The 20,950-nt window shown below is 42.5% G+C and overlaps 2 protein-coding genes across 4 annotated transcripts in view; one reads left to right on the top strand and one right to left on the bottom strand.

The window, feature by feature from the left end:
• Nucleotides 1-20,950, top strand: part of LOC311431063 (uncharacterized protein) — a 304,216-nt gene that overhangs the window by 208,665 nt on the left and 74,601 nt on the right. The window lies entirely within an intron of this gene.
• Nucleotides 1-20,950, bottom strand: part of F13A1 (coagulation factor XIII A chain) — a 93,521-nt gene that overhangs the window by 27,308 nt on the left and 45,263 nt on the right. For all 3 annotated transcript variants that reach the window (XM_084508241.1, XM_084508240.1, XM_084508242.1), the window contains 4 exons: nt 16,153-16,404; nt 9,565-9,683; nt 3,820-3,927; nt 1,437-1,611 (listed from right to left, as the gene is read on the bottom strand). In XM_084508241.1, the coding sequence (XP_084364367.1) occupies nt 1,437-1,611; nt 3,820-3,927; nt 9,565-9,683; nt 16,153-16,404 (654 nt within the window). The remainder of the gene's footprint in view (nt 1-1,436; nt 1,612-3,819; nt 3,928-9,564; nt 9,684-16,152; nt 16,405-20,950) is intronic.

Genomic DNA, 20,950 nt, shown 5'->3' with positions numbered 1-20,950 from the left:
TGAGGGACAGGCAAAAATAAAATGAAAACACAGAGACACTCAGGGCTGCTTGAGGGTGAAGAGCCAGTCTTGTAACATGTTAATTATGTAATTTTCACATTTGCTGCAGAAGATGGGACATTAACATCTTTCATTTTTGTTAGAAGAATAATGTAAAGGAAAGTACAATGCTACTCCTGGGGATAGCAACATGTGGCAATATTGAGAGAGATGAAAAGGGGAAAGGTTTCATGGAGACTTTTTCTGCAATTTCATCTTCACATCTAAAATACAAGAAGCAAAGCTTAGATCTTCATCTGTTGCTGAAAAGTACTTGATGCAAAGTAGAGCCCAAGCCTGCAAAAATACCCATTGTGTCCCCCGGTCCTAGGCTGATCTGGTCCCTACTCCAGTTTGATACTTATATGCATGAGCTGTAGGTGCCTGTAGGGGAGATCCTCCAGGCTTAAGCCAGACTGTCACTTTTAGTTTCTGTTCAACTTCTACTGGCTGGTGCCATGAGCATAAGAACTATGTGACTGGCTCTATATTTGCAAATGGCGCTTGACACAAGCATTGTTTCCAATGCTTGGTCCCAATTATCCATATAAAGTACATCTTTTACACTACCAGCATCTTTCTTGACCACTATTACACTCCGGCATGTTCCAGTGTTTTAGGAGTTTTCACTTGGGATGATGCTGTTAGCAAGTGCTAAGTGCTAGACACAAAAAAAAAAAAAAAAAAAAAAAAAAAAAAAAAAAAAGGACCAATCCATCAATGCTTTCCCTACATGGTTTTCAAATCTGATATGTCTCTTTTGCTGAAACATTGGAAAACACCTGCTCTAGTTTAAGCAAGTGTGTTAAGACTTAACCTTGTAGTGCTAGACAATTCACAAACTAGGACAACTTTTTCCTGATAACTCTGGCTTACAAATTCCATAGAAAGTATTAATAGTGCTCAGTAGATAGGTGCTAGGACACTGCACATGTGTTACTAGGAACAGTTCTTGACAAGTAAATTTTTAACTCTTAGAGTTATCTGTATCTTGGAGTAGATACACCATCACACACCCCATACTGGGTAATAGCTACATGTTGCAGACTTAGATAACAAGCCTCCCTATTCAACTCAGATTTCCTAACAGAGATGGGGAGCATGCCAAAAGACTACCTTTCTCTCTCCCAAACTTACCCTCTGTGACTCAATTAATATATTTTGCTGTACAAGTAAATAGTTAATATATCATTGTGAAGGTGCAGCCGAACTGAAGGAAATGCCAGGTATTTACATGTATGTAAAGTGCATCTATCTTAGCCATGTATTTTTAAGTATCTCTACTATTTACTCCTGTATATCACAGAGCCACAGTGTTTTAACTAGTTTGACCTAAAAGCTCATGCTGTTCTGTAAGATTTGCATAGCAGTGTGCAGCTTTTCTCACTGATACTTACATGTGTTGAAGACACCAGCAAAGACCCAGCACTGGCCATATCGCACTGGCTGCTTAGAACTGTAATATTCCAAGAGGATGTCCACACTTCCTGTCCAGGCTGAAGGTGCAACCCCGTAAGTGTAGGTATTGTCCCAGGATCCAGCAATAACACCATTATCATCCCTGGAATTGATCTAAAGATAGAGAAAATGAATGTTAGGGACGACAGATACTGAGCAATAAAGAACTCTTTAAGCTAGCAGACAAAGATAGGATGTGAGAGACTGAATATAGCTGAGTTTAGTCTAGAAATAAGACAGAAATGTTTAATTATGAAGGTAGGAAATGGACAGAACAATCTTGCTAAGGGCTGTAGTAGATTCTCCATCACCAAACAATTTTGAATCAAGGTCAGACACTTAAAAAACACAGTGAAATTAAATCATCACAGCGAGTATTCATGTTGCTAGTTTAGTAAGTTTTATTAACATTAAACATGCTCACTGCTATGTATTTTTAGTAACACGATCAGTTACAAACTGCTAAACAAGTTTCAGAAATATCAAGCTGGATTCTTTCTCAACATCATCTGTTTTCCTGTCCATATCAGCCCTGATATTTTAATAAAATCACTTCCAACTCAGAGTGGATTGGGAGGAGAATCAGTCCACTGTTATTTTTAGAGTGGAAACTAATTTCTTCGGTCCAGCAGACATGAAAACAAGAAGGAATTTGCTGTGTAGGTTTTCTGTTGGTAAGATTACACAAAAGTGCAGAGTTTTGCTGACTAATGGCTATACTGATAGACATTAACGAGCAATACATCTCCTAGCTGCAATTTAAACCAAACCAGTTGAGGCTGTGCAAAAAGCTCATTCGCTCTGTACCTTTTAATTATGTTAATGTGGAACAGCTACATGCCAGCCAAATAAATCACAATTCTCATTTGAAAGCTTTTGGCTGGATTAACTACTGTTTTATAATTAGAAAATCGACTTCCTGTGAACCTTAGAACTGAATGAAGATAAGTATTCAGAGTCATAACCAAAGGGTTAAGGGGTTGTGCCCATCTCACTGTTGTGGGAAACATGCCAGGAAAAGAGGCATTTCAAGGACAGGACAGTGTTTTGATCTGGCTGCAAAGAGAGGAAGAGAGGAGCAACTCTGCTTGCTCTGCAACTTCAGCAAGCCTCAGAAGGATCCCAGCATGGGGGCACATCCCTAGATAAGCTCAGCTCTAAAATGCCACATCTTGAGCAAGAATGAGAGTAAGGAACACAGGTGAGACTTCAGCACGTCTTAGCCACTTCTTACTGAGGTCCAGAATTCAGAGGGCCAAAACTCCCACGTAGCTATAGCCTAATCCTGCAGATACCTGAAGTCCACTTACTCCTGGATTTCCAATAGCAAACTTCTCCACCTACCTAAAGTGGCTGAGTAGCTCAAAACCTAAGTAGTATTTAAGACCCTTTTGGGTTCATCAACATTGTGGTCTTCTGCCCAGAGGGCTTCCAGGGTCTCTGCATAATGAATCTTTTGCATCTACTAGCCCAGTGGTTAATGCAGCAATCCAGGTTGCATTAATCCATTCTTACTTCTGTCCCAAGAGGCCTCAAACTACATTTCTAGTATCTATTGTGAAAGAAATAACCAGAAGGCTAAAAGACAAAGAGAAGTGATGGTACTCTCAATCTTTCTTGCTGAAGCTATTCTACTTAACTTGTGTTATGCAAAAATCAGCATGTGGCATTAACTGAGAGGGTGGACATCCCATTTCAATTCATATTTCAAAATGCTGTAATAAGTGGGTTAAAGGATCATTCATCTTCAGTGACCATCTTTTGTGGAGACACTACTTTAGCAGCTGGCCTGGAAGAACACCTAATAATACTGGCTCAATTACCAGCTTATTATTCTGGGAAGCAGAGGGCATCAGTTCAGACCTCCAGAAGGCAGAGGCAAAAACTCAGCCTTTTCTTTTCACATCCTGGTTGAGTTGAGACACCCACTACTGCAGACACTGTTGGAATCCATGTAAAGTCTCTCAATTCCTCATCTCAAATTCTATCCAGTATGCTGCCTCAACATCCATGGAAGAAATAACTTTCTCAGTTATTTCAGCTACCAGAAAATGAGCACAGTGCCACAAGAAATGCCTGAAAGTGCAATGACTAAAAGTGGCCTTCTCTCCAGTGAGATACCACTCTCAGGAAAAAGATGATGAACTGACATAAATATTTCACCTTTAGTGGAGTGAACTAAAATGCCAGACCCAGAGGTCAGGATGGAGAATTGATCTGACACCTGTCAGAGTGAGCACACGAGGGCACAAGGGCCAGTTAAACCAGCATGGCTTTGATTAAAGAGTCACTTCTGACACTTCTTGGGCATCAATTGCATACCACTGCAGAAGCAACACGGCAGATTTTGATTGGGTTTCCACGCCCAGACAACTCCAGTTCTGCCTTGTCCATCAGGAAAAGGCATGCATCCAGAATGTTTTCTTCAAACTAGATGAAAGGAAAGATAAAGAGAAACAGAGGAAAAGTTGAGTCACTTTTATTCTGGAAAGCAAACACAAGGCTATTTTTCATTATTATAATAGCTGATCAATTTCAAAATTATCTGGTCAGGTCAAAGTTCTGTGTTTAAAAATACAAGTTTTCTTCTAGAATAATTGTCCATGTACAGCAAAACATGTGAGATACTTTAAGGGAAAAGAGTGTGTCATTTTCAATTCAATCTCAGTCTGGTTTCTAGAAGGTTAAAATGACAACATAGCCTTTCTGACAGGACATAAAATTTTAAGTGCTAACAAGTATATAATAGGAAGGTATTATTATAATAACTACTAGAAGCTAGTCTGCTCACTAAGGACTCCATGTCCTTCACAGATTCCAGACCTGTTAATTTCAGGACTTCTCCGACATAGCCAGTACAATGCTGTTGACCAATAAACTGTTTGCCAAAGTTAATTTGAAAACACTTAAATTTTAAACTAAGATATTAAATATGTTTAAAATTATCAAGCCAAAAGATGATTATACTGCTTAATCTCGGTCTATGAAACTTAGATATCAAAAATACCAAGTGACCTCAAGTAGTCTTCTTAAAAATAGAGTAGAAAGGTACAGTTTCTTTGATCCAGCATGAACAAGCATGGGAATGAATTGAGGGCAGAGGTGCCTAAAGAGACCAGAAACCATTTGCCACAGAACCTGCCCTGTGATATATTTCATTTTTCTTAGGAGAAACTGCATAGCAAAGGAAAATACTTCTGTCCCCCAGAAAATGGTAGGGGACAGGGAAACACGCATTATTTAAAAAAAAAAAAAAAGTCTTTCAGGTTCACTGAAAACACAATACTATATTAGCATTCAAGTCTGTAAGAGAAACTCCACTCAGCTTGTCCCGTTGCCATGTTCTATGTTTATGTTTTATGTTTGCATTCTTAGGGATGTGGTTCATGCAAACAGGATTTTTGCTCTTGGGCTGAGCTGCAACTACAGCTGCAACTGTCTCCAGCTTGGCTTAAGGTTCCTCAGAAGATGAGGGTGATATGAGTTGTGTCTCCTGCCAAAAGCAATCAAATGCCCATGCCAAGTTGCTGCCTTGGCAGCCCTGGGAGAGGCAAAAGAGGAGGAAGCATCAGGCCAGAGAGCTGAAAAGAAAGCCTGGAAGAAATAAGACTGCTGTCAGTGCTGCAGAAAAGATGGGATGGATGGGGGTGCCATCCTGGAGAGCCCATGCACCCTTTGGCCTCTCTCTTATAGACAGCAGCTCAGCAGCTGAGCTCTGGCATAAGCCTCTTCACGCAGGGGCATCTCTATGCCTCTGTGTGAAGGAAGAAGCACCTTAATCACTCAGCCATCTCCTGCCCAAGGAAAGTCCTCTTCTTTTTTGCCTGCCTATCTCCCATTGTTCTGCAAACTGCTGCGGTATGGATCCTTTTCAGCAAAAATCCTCCAAGGAAGCACACCATCCTGCTCCTGGACTTTGCTATGCACACTGTCACTGAATTGCTTTCTCTGGAGCAGACGTTTGCTGCTTAATAGCACCTGGTAGTCTTAGTGAGCAAAACTGAATTCATGGTGTTCAGGCAAGCAAGGAAAAGGGGGGGGGGCGGCGGGGGGGGGGGGGGATGGGGGTGGGCAGTGGTTCCCAGGGACATACTCCTAATATTGTATCATTCCTGGGAGGCTGAAAAATTGCAAGTAGGCTCTCCATTCTGCTCCAGTGGTATGTGCTGTAAATCAAGTCAGGTGAATGGCTGTGCTATGGAGACCCTCCTTCCCAAGGAGAATCCTCCCAGTGTAAACACTGGGTCCTCATAGTGGTCCTTCCTGCTTCAAATTCATTTTTCTTCTGTCCTGGTCCAATGATTTATTACTTCCACCAGGATCAAAAAGAGCTTTCTGCTCTTCAAGTCATCAGCAGTGCCTAAGAGCTGAGTTAAATCAATAAGAAGTTTAGCTTGCAAATTAAATCTCTCTCATCTACAGTTTATGAGACACTGTCAATCTTGCCAGCATATACCCAAAGACTAAAGAGGAAAGGAACTGCTAACAGAGTTGTTACCTTCCGCCTTGGCATTTATAAAATTATATAAATGACTGTGAAATAACTGCATTAACAGGGGGAGGGTCACAGGACAAGCTGTAAAGTTGCCTTGCAATATCATACATGCTCCCTTACACTATATTGCATCAGCATAGGATGCAGAGTACCATAACATGGGCAAAAGCCAGTTTCACCATCCTTCACTGTCCATTGATTTAAAAGCACTAAATCAAACTAAATCAATCTCCTGCTCTCAATCTTGGCATGAAGATGCTATCTAGAGGGAAGCAGAACAGAAATATAACACTTGTAAGGCTGAATACCCCTGAAATGTCAAAGGAACCAGAGCAGCAGTAAGCAGCCAGAACAGATCAGCAAACTTGGGCTCGGCATGGGCACTGCCTGCTTACACAAGCAGCAATGGGAATAAACCAAATTCAGGGCAAACAAAGTTTGGCAGAGCCACCTGAAGAAGACTGCAGAAGGAAGACAAGAGGTAGGAAAACAAACGGGCAAAGAGGCTCTGTCTGCACACACACATTGCATTACAGAGCATTGCATTTAGTGAGACTGGTCTTCAGCAGGCCCTATCTTTTCATGCTAACTGGCTTGTAAGAGACAACCTTTAAAACTATTTAAGTCCAAGTAAGAGGGGCTGCATCACCTTTTGCACTGGCTGAATTAAGTCAGTGCTATTTCCCACAGTTGCTTGTGGTCTGATCTTACCAAATTCACATGCCATAAAATTATATTTACACTGTAATGTACACATTACAATGCTAATGTGGCTCAACATGTAGACACGAGCCAGCTCAAGATGGCAATGACAACACTATGCCCACCTGTTTTATTTTACGTCTTTCACTGTGTTTTAACTGCGTTAAAAGATCAATATAGCATCCAACTTCCATTTCTCAACTACAGAGTTCCTATGTGCCTAGATTTCTTCAAAAGCCAAATTTGTCCTGATTCCCCTTTGGGCTTTTCTTAGTGACTGGCAATTTGCACATTCTTAGAAGAAAGGAATCACAGCCATGTTACAAGGAACACTTCCATCCTCATTCATTACAGCCATGTTTCAACTGGTCTGCTGTTTTTTCCTTCCTGGGTCCATTTTTCTTGCCTTTCCTCCTCTCAAGTTGATGTTGCTCATTAAAGACAGCAGCTGGGAGAATTATCTCCCACTAGTAACCCAGTTTTGAACTGCAAGCTCCTTTTTGATTTACAACTGGAGTTAAAACTTTCAGCTGTCAGTGTTCAAAGCAATTTTTTTTTTAAATTTTTTTTAGGCTAAGAATGTTACTTTACTATGCACAATTCTATCTGTAGTTTTGTGTAAGACCATATACCTTACACCTCTATGACTGTATGTGGCCATGCGCTTTTTACCGAGACTGTTGTACAGGGCCATATATCATCTATACAAAATGCATATATGTAGGATATACCTGTAATATAGGATTCACTGCTAGTACTTTCATTCACTCAGAGCTATGCTTTTAGTCTTAACACCCAGGATTGCTGAAAATGAGAAAGGCACACATATTTAGTGGTGGGGAATTGGTAGGGTAAGATCAGGAACATCATATCCTCCATCTCACTGAACCAGGAGAATATTTTTCCATTGCTTTCAACTTTAAGATATCTGTTACTCCTCTATAAAAAACAATGGGCTCCAGGAAAACCCTGGGCTCGGCCCCCTTTGATTCACCTGCCAAATTCAGCTTTCACGTGTACAGGGGATAACAAAAGGTGCACCACAACACAGAGTGGAAGTCAAGCTCTCCAGTTCCAGTTCAGCAGTGGAAGGAAAGCACATGACAAAGGGATATGGAACAGCCCTAATCTCCCAGACAGAGCTGCCTCTTAGCAAAACCAAATAAATAATGCAGTTTCTCAAGGGAGGCTGGTGTTTGTGTCAGGAAGGTGCCAGATTTGCAGAATATAAGCACCTCAGGCCAAACCACTATAGGCCATAAATTCAGCATTTTAGGACATAAATCCAGCAGTCGGTTGAAGCTGGCTTCCATCTCCAGCCACTCATTCCCCTTTCTCCCTCCCCTACATCTGTCACAGAGTGAATCCCACATCTAGGAACAGAGCAAGCCTGAAAAATAACCCAAGGGAAAAAAAAAAAAAAAAAAAAAAAAAAAAAAGGAAATAAAGGAGATGCATGTTCAGCTAGATCAGCTTTCCGGTCTGATTCATTGCACGGCTGCACAAACACTTGCAGGGGGAAGGAAGGGCCAGGAGGGGGCATTTTTGGTCAACTTAAACGCACACCCAGCTTTGGCCTCGGGATCTGGTTCCACGTATCTCTCTCAGAAGCGCACTCCGCTTATGGAATTACCTCCCCCTTACTTTATTTGAGGATTATCTTTAGCTCAGACAGGATCGCTCTTAGACCCTGCAAACAATGGTGCTGAGACAACCAAAGGAAAGGTGAAAAGATAGAAGCTTCCTAAGGCAGTGCTTCGGCAGGAAAAAAAAAAAAAAAAGAAACCCTTAAACAAGGAAACAAGAGATGTGACTTCAAAGAGCTCTCTACGGCAAGCACACTGTCAATCCATCCAGCTAAAGCTTCAGCTGAGGGACAGAAAGCAAAGCAAGAAGGTTCCCTTCTGCAAGGCTGCACCAGGGAGGGGCAGCAAAAAACTGAATGGATCCATCACTGTTGCATGAAGGAAGTACTTCAATACTTTCTTAATTGTGCTGTTGTGAAAAAACAGGAGGTGAGGTGAGCCATGTCCAATAACTGTCCATTGGAGTCCCCTTGGGTGACAGTTAGGGTTAGTTTTGCTAATTTTGATGTTGCTGTTGAATGCGTTTTCCCTTTTCTCACACAACAACTTAACTCTTTAATCCCACAAATCCCACAGTGATTTTCAGGCTGGCTAGTGATTACAAATAGGGTGAGGTAAAACAGGCAAGCAATAAGGGGTTGATTTTATTGAAGGCACATCAACACCGCACACCAGCCAGCCAGGACTGTGCTTCTCAAAGGCTGCAAGAAGCCACTGGAGACCAGTGTTGTCAAGTCCAGGCAGCAAAGGGAGAAGTTATGCACTTGTCACTGTGGTGAGGAAATTTAAAACTCTGGGATCAAACCCAGAAAATAGGAAACCTACGAAAAGCTGACCCCCAATAAGATGATAATTATTTTCGCCAAGTTGCTAGAACTGAAAGGAAGAGTCAAAAAGGAATGCAACCTCTTGCTAAATAAATAACTAAAAAAATCTCTTTCCCCAAATCAGTTTGATCTTGAAGTAGCAGTAATGTAGCAGCAGAAATGCTGCTGTGTAGTAAAAATCTCAGCTAATGATTGTAACTTTCAACAGGCAGCCTCTTAGTATCTTAAATGTGTTCCTAGAACAAGACCTTTAAATATTAGCTATTATAATGTTGCTTTTTTGAATTAGATATACACCTGCTTCATACAATTTTAAATGCATGCCTCTTGTGTTTCTGAAGTAGAGACCAATAATGCACAACAGAGCAAGAGCCCACAGTCTCAGCCACTGTCTGTTGTCAATTAAATTCATTTGCTGTCCTATTGGGAGCAGCCACAGAAAGTCTAAATAGCTCACCTGACCGTAACTCCAGCTTCTTAATTTTATTTCGTCAATGTCTCCATGGAAGACAATACCAACATCATTCAGGACATATTCTTCTCTTTCCTTCTCGTCATCCAGATACACGGCATCCTCTGCATCAATTTATCCAAAACAAGCATTAACACAGCCACTTAGTTTCTATATAGGGCAGATAAAAAATCTTAGCATATAATGCAGTCATATTTGATGAGAAGTGCCCATCATCCATCAAACAAAGCATCACTTGCTTCAGCAGAGCACAAATATAAGGAGATAGTGACCCCAGTTAGAAATAGGATAATACAACTTAAAAGCACGTGAGATGCAAAAATGCTGACAGCTCTTGCCTGTTTTCTCGAGATCTGCAAAGTATGATTAAAATGTCACATCTTATCAAGAATTCCAAGATTACTGTGTACCACTAATTTAAAAGTTCGAGCACCGTGATGCAATTCTGCATCTGTACAAACAGATCAAAGAACAATTTCAAACCTATTAATGTTAATGGAAAACAGTTCAAGTCAAGAGATCTAAAGAAAAATCTGTAGTGCATTAAAAAAATTGGAGTATAGTATTTATAGAGTATTAACAGAAGGGTGTGATTACTTTTTCTGTACATAAGATACTGACTGTGGTGTGCCGCCCCCATGTAACTCGACTGACCAGCCAATATGAGGAGAAATCTGAATGTGCAAGTGAAAACTGCAAGCAATTGGAAGAGGTCTTCATTAAAACATAAACAAAGTGTACATCCTAGATTGGTCTTACATCATTCCAAAGTGTACATGTGGAACCTCATCCTGCAAAGGGTATTCACATCCTTAAATAACCCATTCTTAATGTATGTAAATTATTGAATTTACATGAATTATGTGAAACTGTTCAGATGCTCACAGGCAGGTATGAAACAGGGATTCTGTGGTGCTAGAACAGCTGAGGATTTCTTTCCCGTGCCAGTGCTAGTGTTTTGTGACTAAGAGATACCACTTAACATTTAATGGTCTGGGAATTAATTAATTAGAAGAATTCAGTAATGTTGCACCAGAGAGCAAGTTAAAGGGAAGCAATAACCTACAATAGCATGATACATTCAAATGCAAAACTACCACTGACCAGTGCTGTAGTAGATTTCTTCAGGATCTCACTACAAATTACTATATGATCATTTCACATTTAAAAGCCTACTGATTTGTTGTATTTTTCTGAAATGCAAATCAGATTTGTAATTCCTTCAAAACCTCATCTAAAGCTTCTTCACTTGCCATAAAACTGCAATTCAGCTGAAAATCACTAAAATCTGATCCTTCTGAAAAATCAATGGCAAAACTCACACCAACTTCAGTTAAGTGAAGGGTTTTGCCAGTCTGTACACCTGACACTGTTGGAATTTTTATTTTATCTGCAAATATATTTATATCCATGTTGCTATACATACAGAAGGGGTTACATGTAGATACATAACATTGTGACCTTTACATTGGTGTGCAAAGAATGATATGGAAGCAGGTGTTAAATGTAGGAAGGTTTTTATGTATTCGAGGAGATCAGTGCTTGCCATTATGCTTTCAACAGGGCTGCTGTACAAGCTCTGCAGGCTACATCAAAATCAGAGTAGACGGAAAAGCAGCAGGTTTTATCTGCTTTTCCCTAAGGCAGGCAGGTCTGAGACCCTTCATGCAGCAGCATGGTGCTACCCATGTGGCTTCTAAGGGCTGGGTCATAACAAGGGTTGTTTGTAAGCCTGGTACTGCCTACGACCAAGTCAGCCTGCACCCAGGCACAAAGCAGATCACAGGTTTACATTGAGAGCCTACACGGTGACAGAGAGTGTTAAAAAACCTGACAGCAAATCAAAAAAGCTGCAGTCATTGATGCCAGAAGGGGCTTGCATACTTCAGAAACCACATATCACATGATTTTATTGAGGTCCAGCTCCCAGCTCTAAATAAGTTTTGCACAACATCCTACCAGAAATGTTGCAGATGTCACAGATCACGCAGGCTCTGTTTCATTAGGATGGATCTGCTTGATTTGCTGATTGAGCGATTATATGTATTGACTCCCTGAGCTTTGGGTTTTATTGAAGCACATGTGTACAAACACTACAAAGGATGCATTTCAAGGAGGCGAACCCACACCTTCTGAACAGTTATGTATTCAGTGGAGTGTGTGCACATGCTTTCTTGACAGCTGTTGTTTTCTTTCAGGGATTATAAATATCAATATTGATCTGGTTGATATCAATTGAGATGCTTATGTTATTTCAAGACCGCATGATCTTTGCTAAATCAGATGAAAATTGATTAACTTCTCTGTCAATTATTTTTAAATATTTGTATTTTTTGATAAAGTAAAAAGGGCCTCTGTTTCACAGAGAAGCCAGCTGCTTTGATTTTTGACAGCTTTCACTACCCTTGAGACTGTTTAGAAGAAAATACGAGGCATTTGTGACTACTTTGATGCTAAGCGTACTCTACATAGTACAACTCCTAATTATTTGGTGCAAGTAGAGGCTCACATCTGACAAACAGAATTCCAAGGAAATGTTCTGGGTTTGTTTGTTCTTTTTCTCTAGCAGTTTAAGGCTTTTCTCCTCACTTTTTATCCTGGGAAACTACTAAGACACCAGCAGTGCTACAAAGAAGCAAATTAGCTTGTATGCTTCTCTGTTTGAAGATGGATAAGGTGAAAATACACTTCATACGAAGCCTGCAGGTGAGGTATCCCACAGAACATGGGCTCCCTGTGAAAAGTGGAAGAAGTGCAGAGAAGTCCTGTCCCTTTGGAAAAGTGAATGGGCATGGTAGGTTCCTGCCCAGTACCAGGGGACCTGAGGAACCCCTGCCCCAGCACAGCAACCAGCTGGAGCTGGAAATGCCATTTCTTCCCGTACACGGTGACCGCTGAGCGCAGCAGCACAGCAGATGGGTGGAGGTGGAGGCTTGCCCTCAGCGCCCAGCCTCCCTTCATCGTGGGAACTTGGCAAGGCTCTTGCTGGGAGGAGTACAGTGCTGTGGCAAACACAGAGCTTCAAGAGCTAAAAACAGATATCTGCAAAATCCACTTCACTCAGAACCAAGTTCAGTGTGCTGCCCTGCAACTGCCAGTGCTTGCCTACATGGATGTAGTAGAGATATGAAGCTCTTTGTGAATCTTAGTCATATGGAATCTATGATACAAAATGTAAAACTTAAGATATGGCTACAAACACCAGAAAATGTTAACTTGGCCAAATTTGGATGCCATATAACACATAAGAGGAGACCAAAGTCAACCACATGTTACTAATCCTCAAACTGTATTAGAACACTTGAAGGACATGAGCAGAAGAAATATGCAACTGAGTCACTAAAGATGCAATATATTTAATTGATTATATCTAAAACACTTTGCAGAAAATTTGGGTGAATGAAATACATACTCTTGGCCTGTGGAGTCTGCAAGTTTCACATACCCTAGGCATCTCTACCTGTGAGAGCCACAAGAGGCCATGCAAGGTCTTTTCTTGATAGGCACTGAGTGTTCATAAATCAGAAAGTCACTGGGCTCAGCACCTCCTTGGAAAGAGCTCACAGATCAAAGGAGCCATTCTTTGCTTTCATGTAGTCTGATATTGCTAAGAGTGAAGTTAAACTCCAAGAAGTTATCCTTAATGACTTACCATTTGTATCTCCTATTTCAGAACTGAAGAGGGCTCTGCATGCCCAAAAGCATATCTTTTTTTTTTTTTTTTTCCCAGCTACGTCAGCTGGCTGAAGAGATAATGCTGCCTCTCTTCACAGGCTTTACCTTGCTTATTAACTGGCACAATTTTCACCTGAGCATCTGAAATCTCAGTCCACTTGCTTGCTGAATTCCCAAATGTTTGGCGTTGATGTATATCATTTTCCAGGATCAGGCCCCACATCTGCATGTCTATTCTTAGTGATGAGCCTTAAATGTAGCTAAGGGGATTAAACCATATGAAAGCATCTGATGGTTTTGGAAGCAAAATACAGAAGCTACTCTGTAGCTTTACTGGTAAAGTATGCTGACTTGTTCTGAAACAGCAGAAAAAAAAATGCATCCCTGCCTGGGAAAATATGTCAAAACTGAACTACAGTGAAAAAAGAAGTAATAAGAAAGGGCACAAATGCCTATGACTTAAAGAAAAGCTCATACAGACACATTGATGTTTCTCTAAAATGATGAGTCGGAGAGCTGTGCTAGACACTGATGGAGCCTGTACTCTGCTCCCTGCGATAACAATCCCCATTCGTTCCTGGCATCAGCCTTCTCTCTTTTTAATGAGGCTTTTCACTCAGACTCTTCTGCTTAGCTATTAACCCAGCAAACAAGTCTAGGAGATTTTCAAACTATTGTTTTCTGTGCACTTTAACTGCCTGAGTTTTTATACCCTTTTGTCATTCCACTGCACAATCTTTCCCAGCCAGGGGATGGGCCATGGAGAAACACTGTCCCTGCTTTTCTAACGCAATGAGGAAAAGGCAGGTACAGGAGCCAATTAGTCCAAACTACCTAGGAGTGAAAGCAGGGGCAAGAAATGAAAGTAAATCTTCATCCAAATGAAATATGCAGAAAATAAATCCTACAATACCCAGCAAGGGCCAGGACTTGAAGGCACACTTGGATATGTAAGCAGGGACAAAGGCATGATCCTCTGGGGGTGACCCTCACATCAGGCTCTTGCTGCCCAGAGACTCTCCTTTGCTTTCTTGCACCAGAGCTTCCCTGTCAGCCTTGATAACAGCTGCTGCTGCGTATCTGGAACTCTGCAGGTTTGCTCACATGCTTTGGTTTTCATCTTGCTCGCTTTTGGCCCCATTCAGCTCAGGTGTGAGGGAAGGAATGCACAGAGAGCAAAGCCCTCGTGCTGTGGGTACACAGAGATGGAGGAAGGAGGTGTGAAGGGGAGATTGATTTTCCCCTTCTTCCTCCTTGCCTGGCACCTTGAATCGGCCTGTGTGGTCCCCATCACACCACAGTGGGGCAGCCAAGCCCCCCACATTACATTTTCTCTCCAGTTTATGGCTGCATACACTCCTAGCTGATTGTATGCGAGTCATGAGGGAAGTTGAGAAGCTTTTTCTCTAGGTTTTATCCCTTTCTAAAGAGGTGCTGACCAACTGCATCGTCACCATGCTGGCTAACACAGTGGTTGTTGGGACAACAGGACTAAAACCAAGGGATGCTTTACTTTAGAGTGGAGAATCACACCTCCCTAGCTGGAGCTGTGACAGGCTAATGATGACTTTACAAATGTTGAGCAGCTTTGTCTGCTCACCAGTGAGTCACATTTGCTCACTCACCTTTGACTCCTTCTGTAACCCACTCTCTCTCCTTCCAGAATAAATTCTGGCCACGCTTCTCTAAGGCACCTACCTCTACACTGCATTCAAAAGTCCCTCATGGTGTCATGGGGCCTTAGGCCCTGCCCTTCCCTCCTGTTCCTGCTTAACTAACTCTGCTTTACTCAGCATTAACATATATCTTCCTAAATAATGCATAAGCTAATCATTGCTTATATTCCCTTGGACCAGGGGCAAGTAATGAACTCAGCACAAATCATTCTAGGTACTGACAGTAGTGCAGCTGAATAATGGGCTCCATTAATAATGCTAAACTTACTCGTCACACAGTAAGATGGCCCTTGTTTGGCATGGGATTATTTGATAAAAATACTCTGGTAAAAACATTGAAGGATGAAGGAAGGATGGCAGGAGGATATTAAAGTTAGCTGGTGACCTAAATATATTGCAATATATGCGGCAGACTTGGAGCCTTACAAGAATCAGAAGCTGAGGCACAGTGCTACAGCCTGTCAGAAGGCTGGTGAGCCAAACTTCACCAGTCCTCTTTGCTTTCTCTTTAAAAAGACATGCTGAGTTCATTGGGTAAAGTCCATTTCTGTCAGCAGAAGGGCTGATTTTACCTGCGATCCAGGATGATTTGGATTATAAAAAGAAAAGAAAAAGAAAAGGCTCATTCGCAAAATATTATTTTCCTCGCAGGGGACAGGGTTGCTGGTAATTAGTCACCACTAAGGGGAAGTTATAAGCTCAAATTTTGTGTAACAGCAAGGTGCCACCAGTCATTCTGCAGCAGACTGAGAGCATCCGACCTGTGCAGGAGCAGCAGGTCCCACTGAGTTTCTGCAACCAGCAATGTAACTCAACAGTTGAGTATGGGACTCTGCCACATCCCGCCCCATGCCAAATTCTGGACAAAAACATGTCTGTATTGACTTGTCATTTTAAGGCACACGAAGGCAGGCAGAAGGCTCACACTGATGCTTATTTATTGAGTCAGAGCAATGCCTTGGGATGTGTTTACTATAAGAAATGCTACTTACATGGGTAAAAACAGACTTAGCCTCATAAAACTACAGAGCTACCCCCAAGCCTGCATGACTTGCCTCTTGGCAGAGCTAGGTAAGCTTAACCGTACCCTTTCCACATCCAAACTGCCTGGTCTCCAACAACCTTGGCTGCAAGTTCCCCTTCTCAGACCACCCTTTCCCACAAACCAATGAGCCTGGTAGCAGAAAGTGTGAATCTTCTATGACAATGATAAGCTACTTACGTTGGCACCACGGGTTGAATAGTATGTAAGTGTCAGTTGCCGAGTTTCTGTGTGTCCGGATGATGCCAAAAGGAGTCCAGATAGCAACATATAGGCGAAATTTCCCAACAATGCAGGTGGCAGAGGACATGATGGACAGGCGAATGGAATTGTTTTCCTTGTGGATAATCTTGGCTCCCCACTCCCCAGGCTTCAGAACATCACCTACAAGGATCGGGATGTAGGTGCCTTTGTTTGGCTGTGGGTAGCGACCTGGAGAGACAAGGGGTTAACTCTATGAAATGGTTCACCTTGGGAAACAAAGACACTCTCAAAACAACAGTCCTCTGTCCCTTTGCCTATTTTCAGCAGAGATGGCAAATGTTAGCAGGCAGAGACCACCTACCTCCCTTAGAGCTTCACACAGTGCCTGGTCACTTTTGTTGCTGCCAGCCAAACACACACATCGCCTCCCAACAGTCAACCTATGCAGGCACCCCCTCCCATCTTGCTCCAGAAAGCTTCAGTCCATCTGGCTTGGGCACTGCCAGGAGTGTCCCTGTGGCAACAAGAGCAGGGGCTGTTCCAGGCTTTCCTGGCTCAAAACTGTTTATCCTAGCACAGTGAGCTGTACTCCAGCCTTGGAGTTAGCCATGTCATTGGTAAGCATGAATAAGAGTTCCTTCCAAAGTTCAGATGCACTCATCACCCTCTTTACTAATGTGCAAGTGCCCTACTGGGGCACAGATGTTGGCTTTGGGGCTCTGTAGCAGAGCAGAGCCCTGCTTTTCTCACTGCACTACAGCACCAACAAGCAGTGGCTCTTTCACACATACCCATGCAGATGAGGCAGAAGAAATACATGTACAAGTCTGTCTGCCAGTGGATGCCCAATGCTCAGTTCTTGCAAGCCCCTGCAGTGGGAACTGACTCTGGATATCCAGAGTATGGATGAATGCATCTGGACTGCATAGCCAAATTTTCTCTGCAAGCAATGGACCCTAAAGCATGACACACCTCCGAAGTACTGTGCATGATGTTCTGCCTCATATCAAAACAAATCATGCCCCAGAGAAGATTATTTTACTTGCCAAGTATAAAAAGCATCTAGATGGATAAACTATGTACAAGCATGTACACTGCCAGAATTCAAGTTAGGTGGGAAGGATTACACCCCTTGAGCTGGAGGCAGAGCCAAATTTTATCTGGAATCCAACCAGTAGTGTAGACAAAAAGATACTTGTGAGAAGACTCAATTCCTTAAATCATTCTCATATCTATTCTTCATTTCAGGTTTTAGGCTTACAGTTATACTCTCATTCACAGATATAGTAGCAAAAAGCACGAAAGTAGAGAGACAGACTTCTCTATTTTTCATAAGTGTTATTTAAGAGCTTCAAAATTAAATGCAAAGGGACTTTGATTTTCTTGTTTGCTTACTTCTACACAGTTGATGTAGAGATAAATACAGAACTGAACACTGCTACATTTTGGAAAAGGGCAACTCCAGCTTTGAATTTGAAGCTTGTGAGCTGCCATGAACTCTGTGTTTCTAAGAAATCTGGGCCTATTGCACTTCATCCAAAATATTATTCAGTACACATAAACTTCCATTTTTCAGATTTTCAGTACAAATAAATAGCCCAGTTTCTCTGAAGGCCAGGGATGCTGTAACCCATGAAACCCACTCAGATCAGTGAGGGATGCAACAGAGGCAAGAGACCTACAGAAGAAAGAAGGAGTAGAATAAGAGAGCAAAATCAATAGAAAACACTAGAAGATAAAGCACAGGACACTTCAAAAATAAGCCATCAAAGGAAAGACAGTCTAGAGAGAAGAGCCTACAGAGGTAACAGAGAGTCTTGCGTCTGCTAACAATTGTGATCTGAGAGCTGAGCACATTCTTATTCTTTGTAGTGGAACTGGGTATGACCCAGCTTGCCTCTACAGTTGATGTTTTGCTTCTAGATTTGACATAATTGTTGTTGGTTTTCTTTTAATTTATTTTTTTATAAGCAGTCCACTCTAACAAAGCTGCAGAGCAAACCAAGTAATTGAACTGACACCCTCTAAAACCATTAACAAGTGTACTTTTTAAAACACCTTATTTTCCTCTTTCAGACAGGTGGGAGGAAGGGAGAGATCAGTATTTTAGCTTGTTTAGGAAATGACACTGTCAGCCTCTGTCCCTACTGGGGACAGAAGGAGGTGTGCTGTAGCAGGGGCTCCACTCCAACACATCATGTCCCACGTGTGCTGGTAATGGGGAAGTTGCAGAATCTCTCCCCAGTAAATCTGCCCATAGGAACTAGACAGGATCCCAAAGGGGCCATGAGGTCTTTGTAATGCATCTTTATGGAAACCTCCTCACCTGCACTTCATAGGTGGCTTAGCAAGGTACCAAGCCTCTGGCATCCTCACTTTTCTAAAGCCCCTACGTGAAAAACCCCACTTACCCTTCAAAACAACAATAGTCCCTCTCTTATGCAAAGCTACAAGACACCCTTATCTATCTGCTGCTTGGCAAGGGAGCACCTGTAGCTGCTGCTGAGGAGTATGCAATGTCCTTTCAGCCCAGCATCCATGCATGCACCCCACAGCTGCACCTCTGCAGTAAGAGAAGCCACTGCACTGTCCTTCAAGAGAAGGTGCTCTAGGATATCGCCTGCAACCCTAGCAGGGATGCCAGGGAAGGGATATCCTAGAAGTCAGGATGATTTGCAGGTGTTACAAACAGTATATACAAGCAAATATTATTTGCTGCTGGCAGGCAGGGTTTGGGTGCTTGCTAACAGTTGCATAAAGCCTGAAGCCAGAAGGAAGGCTGGGAAGACGGGCAGAGCCCTCAAGAGCATAATGAGCAATTTCCAACATTTTCTTTGAGAAGAAGACAGCTTCCCTCATCTTCTGAAATGAATACCAAAATGCAAATGGAAGAGCAAGGGAATTGTTACTTCTGAAAGGAGCTTGTAGAGCTGATTTGTAATCACACATCTAGACACCTGACAGCACCAGCCACACTAGTCTCGTATACACACATCTGTTGTCTTGATACTAGAGGACTATGAAGCTGAGTATCTTTGGCATTACATGCTGAGGTTGCTGGCAAAAACATCCCTGTGTAGGTTTAGTACTATGTTTATCAACACTGTAGGGAAGTTGTCTCAAGACGACTTGGCCATTGGAATCTATCTACATCTTGAGCACACATTTTTGACTGCAATGTCAAAGAAGGGCCAACTTTGGCTCATAGCTGGAATATCTGTGATGTCAGGCCTCTCACAGAACAGATAATGTGCAGTGGTGATTCCACTCTCTGGTTAAGAGTCTCTAAGGAATGAGATTCAATGATATCCAAATACTCATTACCAAAAGCTTGTGAATGCCTGGCAGAGTACTCCCTGGAGGATCTTGTGCTAACCCAACCCACAGAGAGGCAGGAGGGTGTGTTTGGGTGCATGTCAGGACCAGGAGCCATGTAGTGAGGATAAACTCTTCTTATGCTGACAGGAGGGCGTTTCTGCCAGCAGCATCAGCTGGCTCAGCATCCCTCAGATTTGCTCCAGGAGTTGGCAGCCTATACCATGCTCTGCAGCCAGTTCTCCATGGTTGCCTCGTTCCCTGGTGCTCACATGTGTTTTGGGTGTAGGAGGCCCTGGCCCTCACATGAGGACATCTCACAGCAAATTGTGAAAGACAACGTTGTTGTATGATACGATGCCATTGGGATGTCCCTGTCTCTTCTCTCTAGCAGTACACAGAAATGTGAAAACAGTCTGAAAATTCAGAAAGCCCAGAGGTTACTGCACTATTACCGTCAGGCATAGTGTGCCTTTTTTATAGGCTCCTTTTGTAGCTTGGAAGATATCCAGTACTGAATGACAGCTGCTGACTGTCCTGCCTTCAAGGCAGGACAGGGCAGCAGAGAATTCACAGTGACCCTCTTTCAGGGGCCTCCAGCTCTCTGCATTTCATTGCAGAGGTAGGTACTGAGCCATGATACTGCCAGAAACCTGTTCTGCTTCTACAGAAAGCTCCTTTTTACAGAAGCTTTAATGACACAAACATATCGATTTCTCTTGCTGCACAGTTCACAGGCCTTTGGTTCTTCTTTCCTCCTTTCTTATCCCACCTGGGTTCCTGTAGCTATCCAAGCTTGGCTCCTAAAGCTCCTACTCACTTCAGTCACAGCTCAGCTCAGCTCTGTACCTCCTGGGGTTTCCAGGCATGCAGGAAAAGAGGAGCAAAATAGGTGCTATCACTACTGAAGGAGCACTGGTCTCTCTCGGTGCTGCATCACCAGGCTTTAAAAGTAAATAAGCATGTGAGCGAAGGTCTGTATGGTGAAATGTACTATTACTAAGGCATGTGTGGTTGTAGGCATGTATGGGATTATCCTCCCCACTCCCAATGCACACTTTACAGGTGCAAAAAGAAGAGTGCACTGTTTGTTAAAACCTGCCAAAGTCTATTTATGCAGCAGTGGAAGAATGAGCCATTTAAAACAGGACTGTGGCTACACACACATGCACTCAAAATGAGTTATCCTTAACATATGCCTCAGCTCCTTAGCATGTCAGCTCCTGGGCCTGTCAGGCACGGAGACAAGCTGTGTTTAATTCTGGATAACACTGCTGCACCAGAGAGGGATTTACAGCAACAGAGGGAGAGCGAGAGAGAGGTACAGCAAGTTCAGTCGGCAAAACACAAGCGCTCCTCCTCCAGCTCCCCAAGTCTGCCAAATCCCACTGCTGCTCTTCCTTCCAAGTTACTAACAGGAGACCAGGGCTTACTCGATCGACTCTCTTCCTCCTCTCTT

This window comes from Aythya ferina (genome assembly GCF_964211825.1).
Source record: "Aythya ferina genome assembly, chromosome: 2".
Taxonomy (NCBI): domain Eukaryota; kingdom Metazoa; phylum Chordata; class Aves; order Anseriformes; family Anatidae; genus Aythya; species Aythya ferina.
This window is presented reverse-complemented; position numbering and strand designations above follow the sequence as displayed.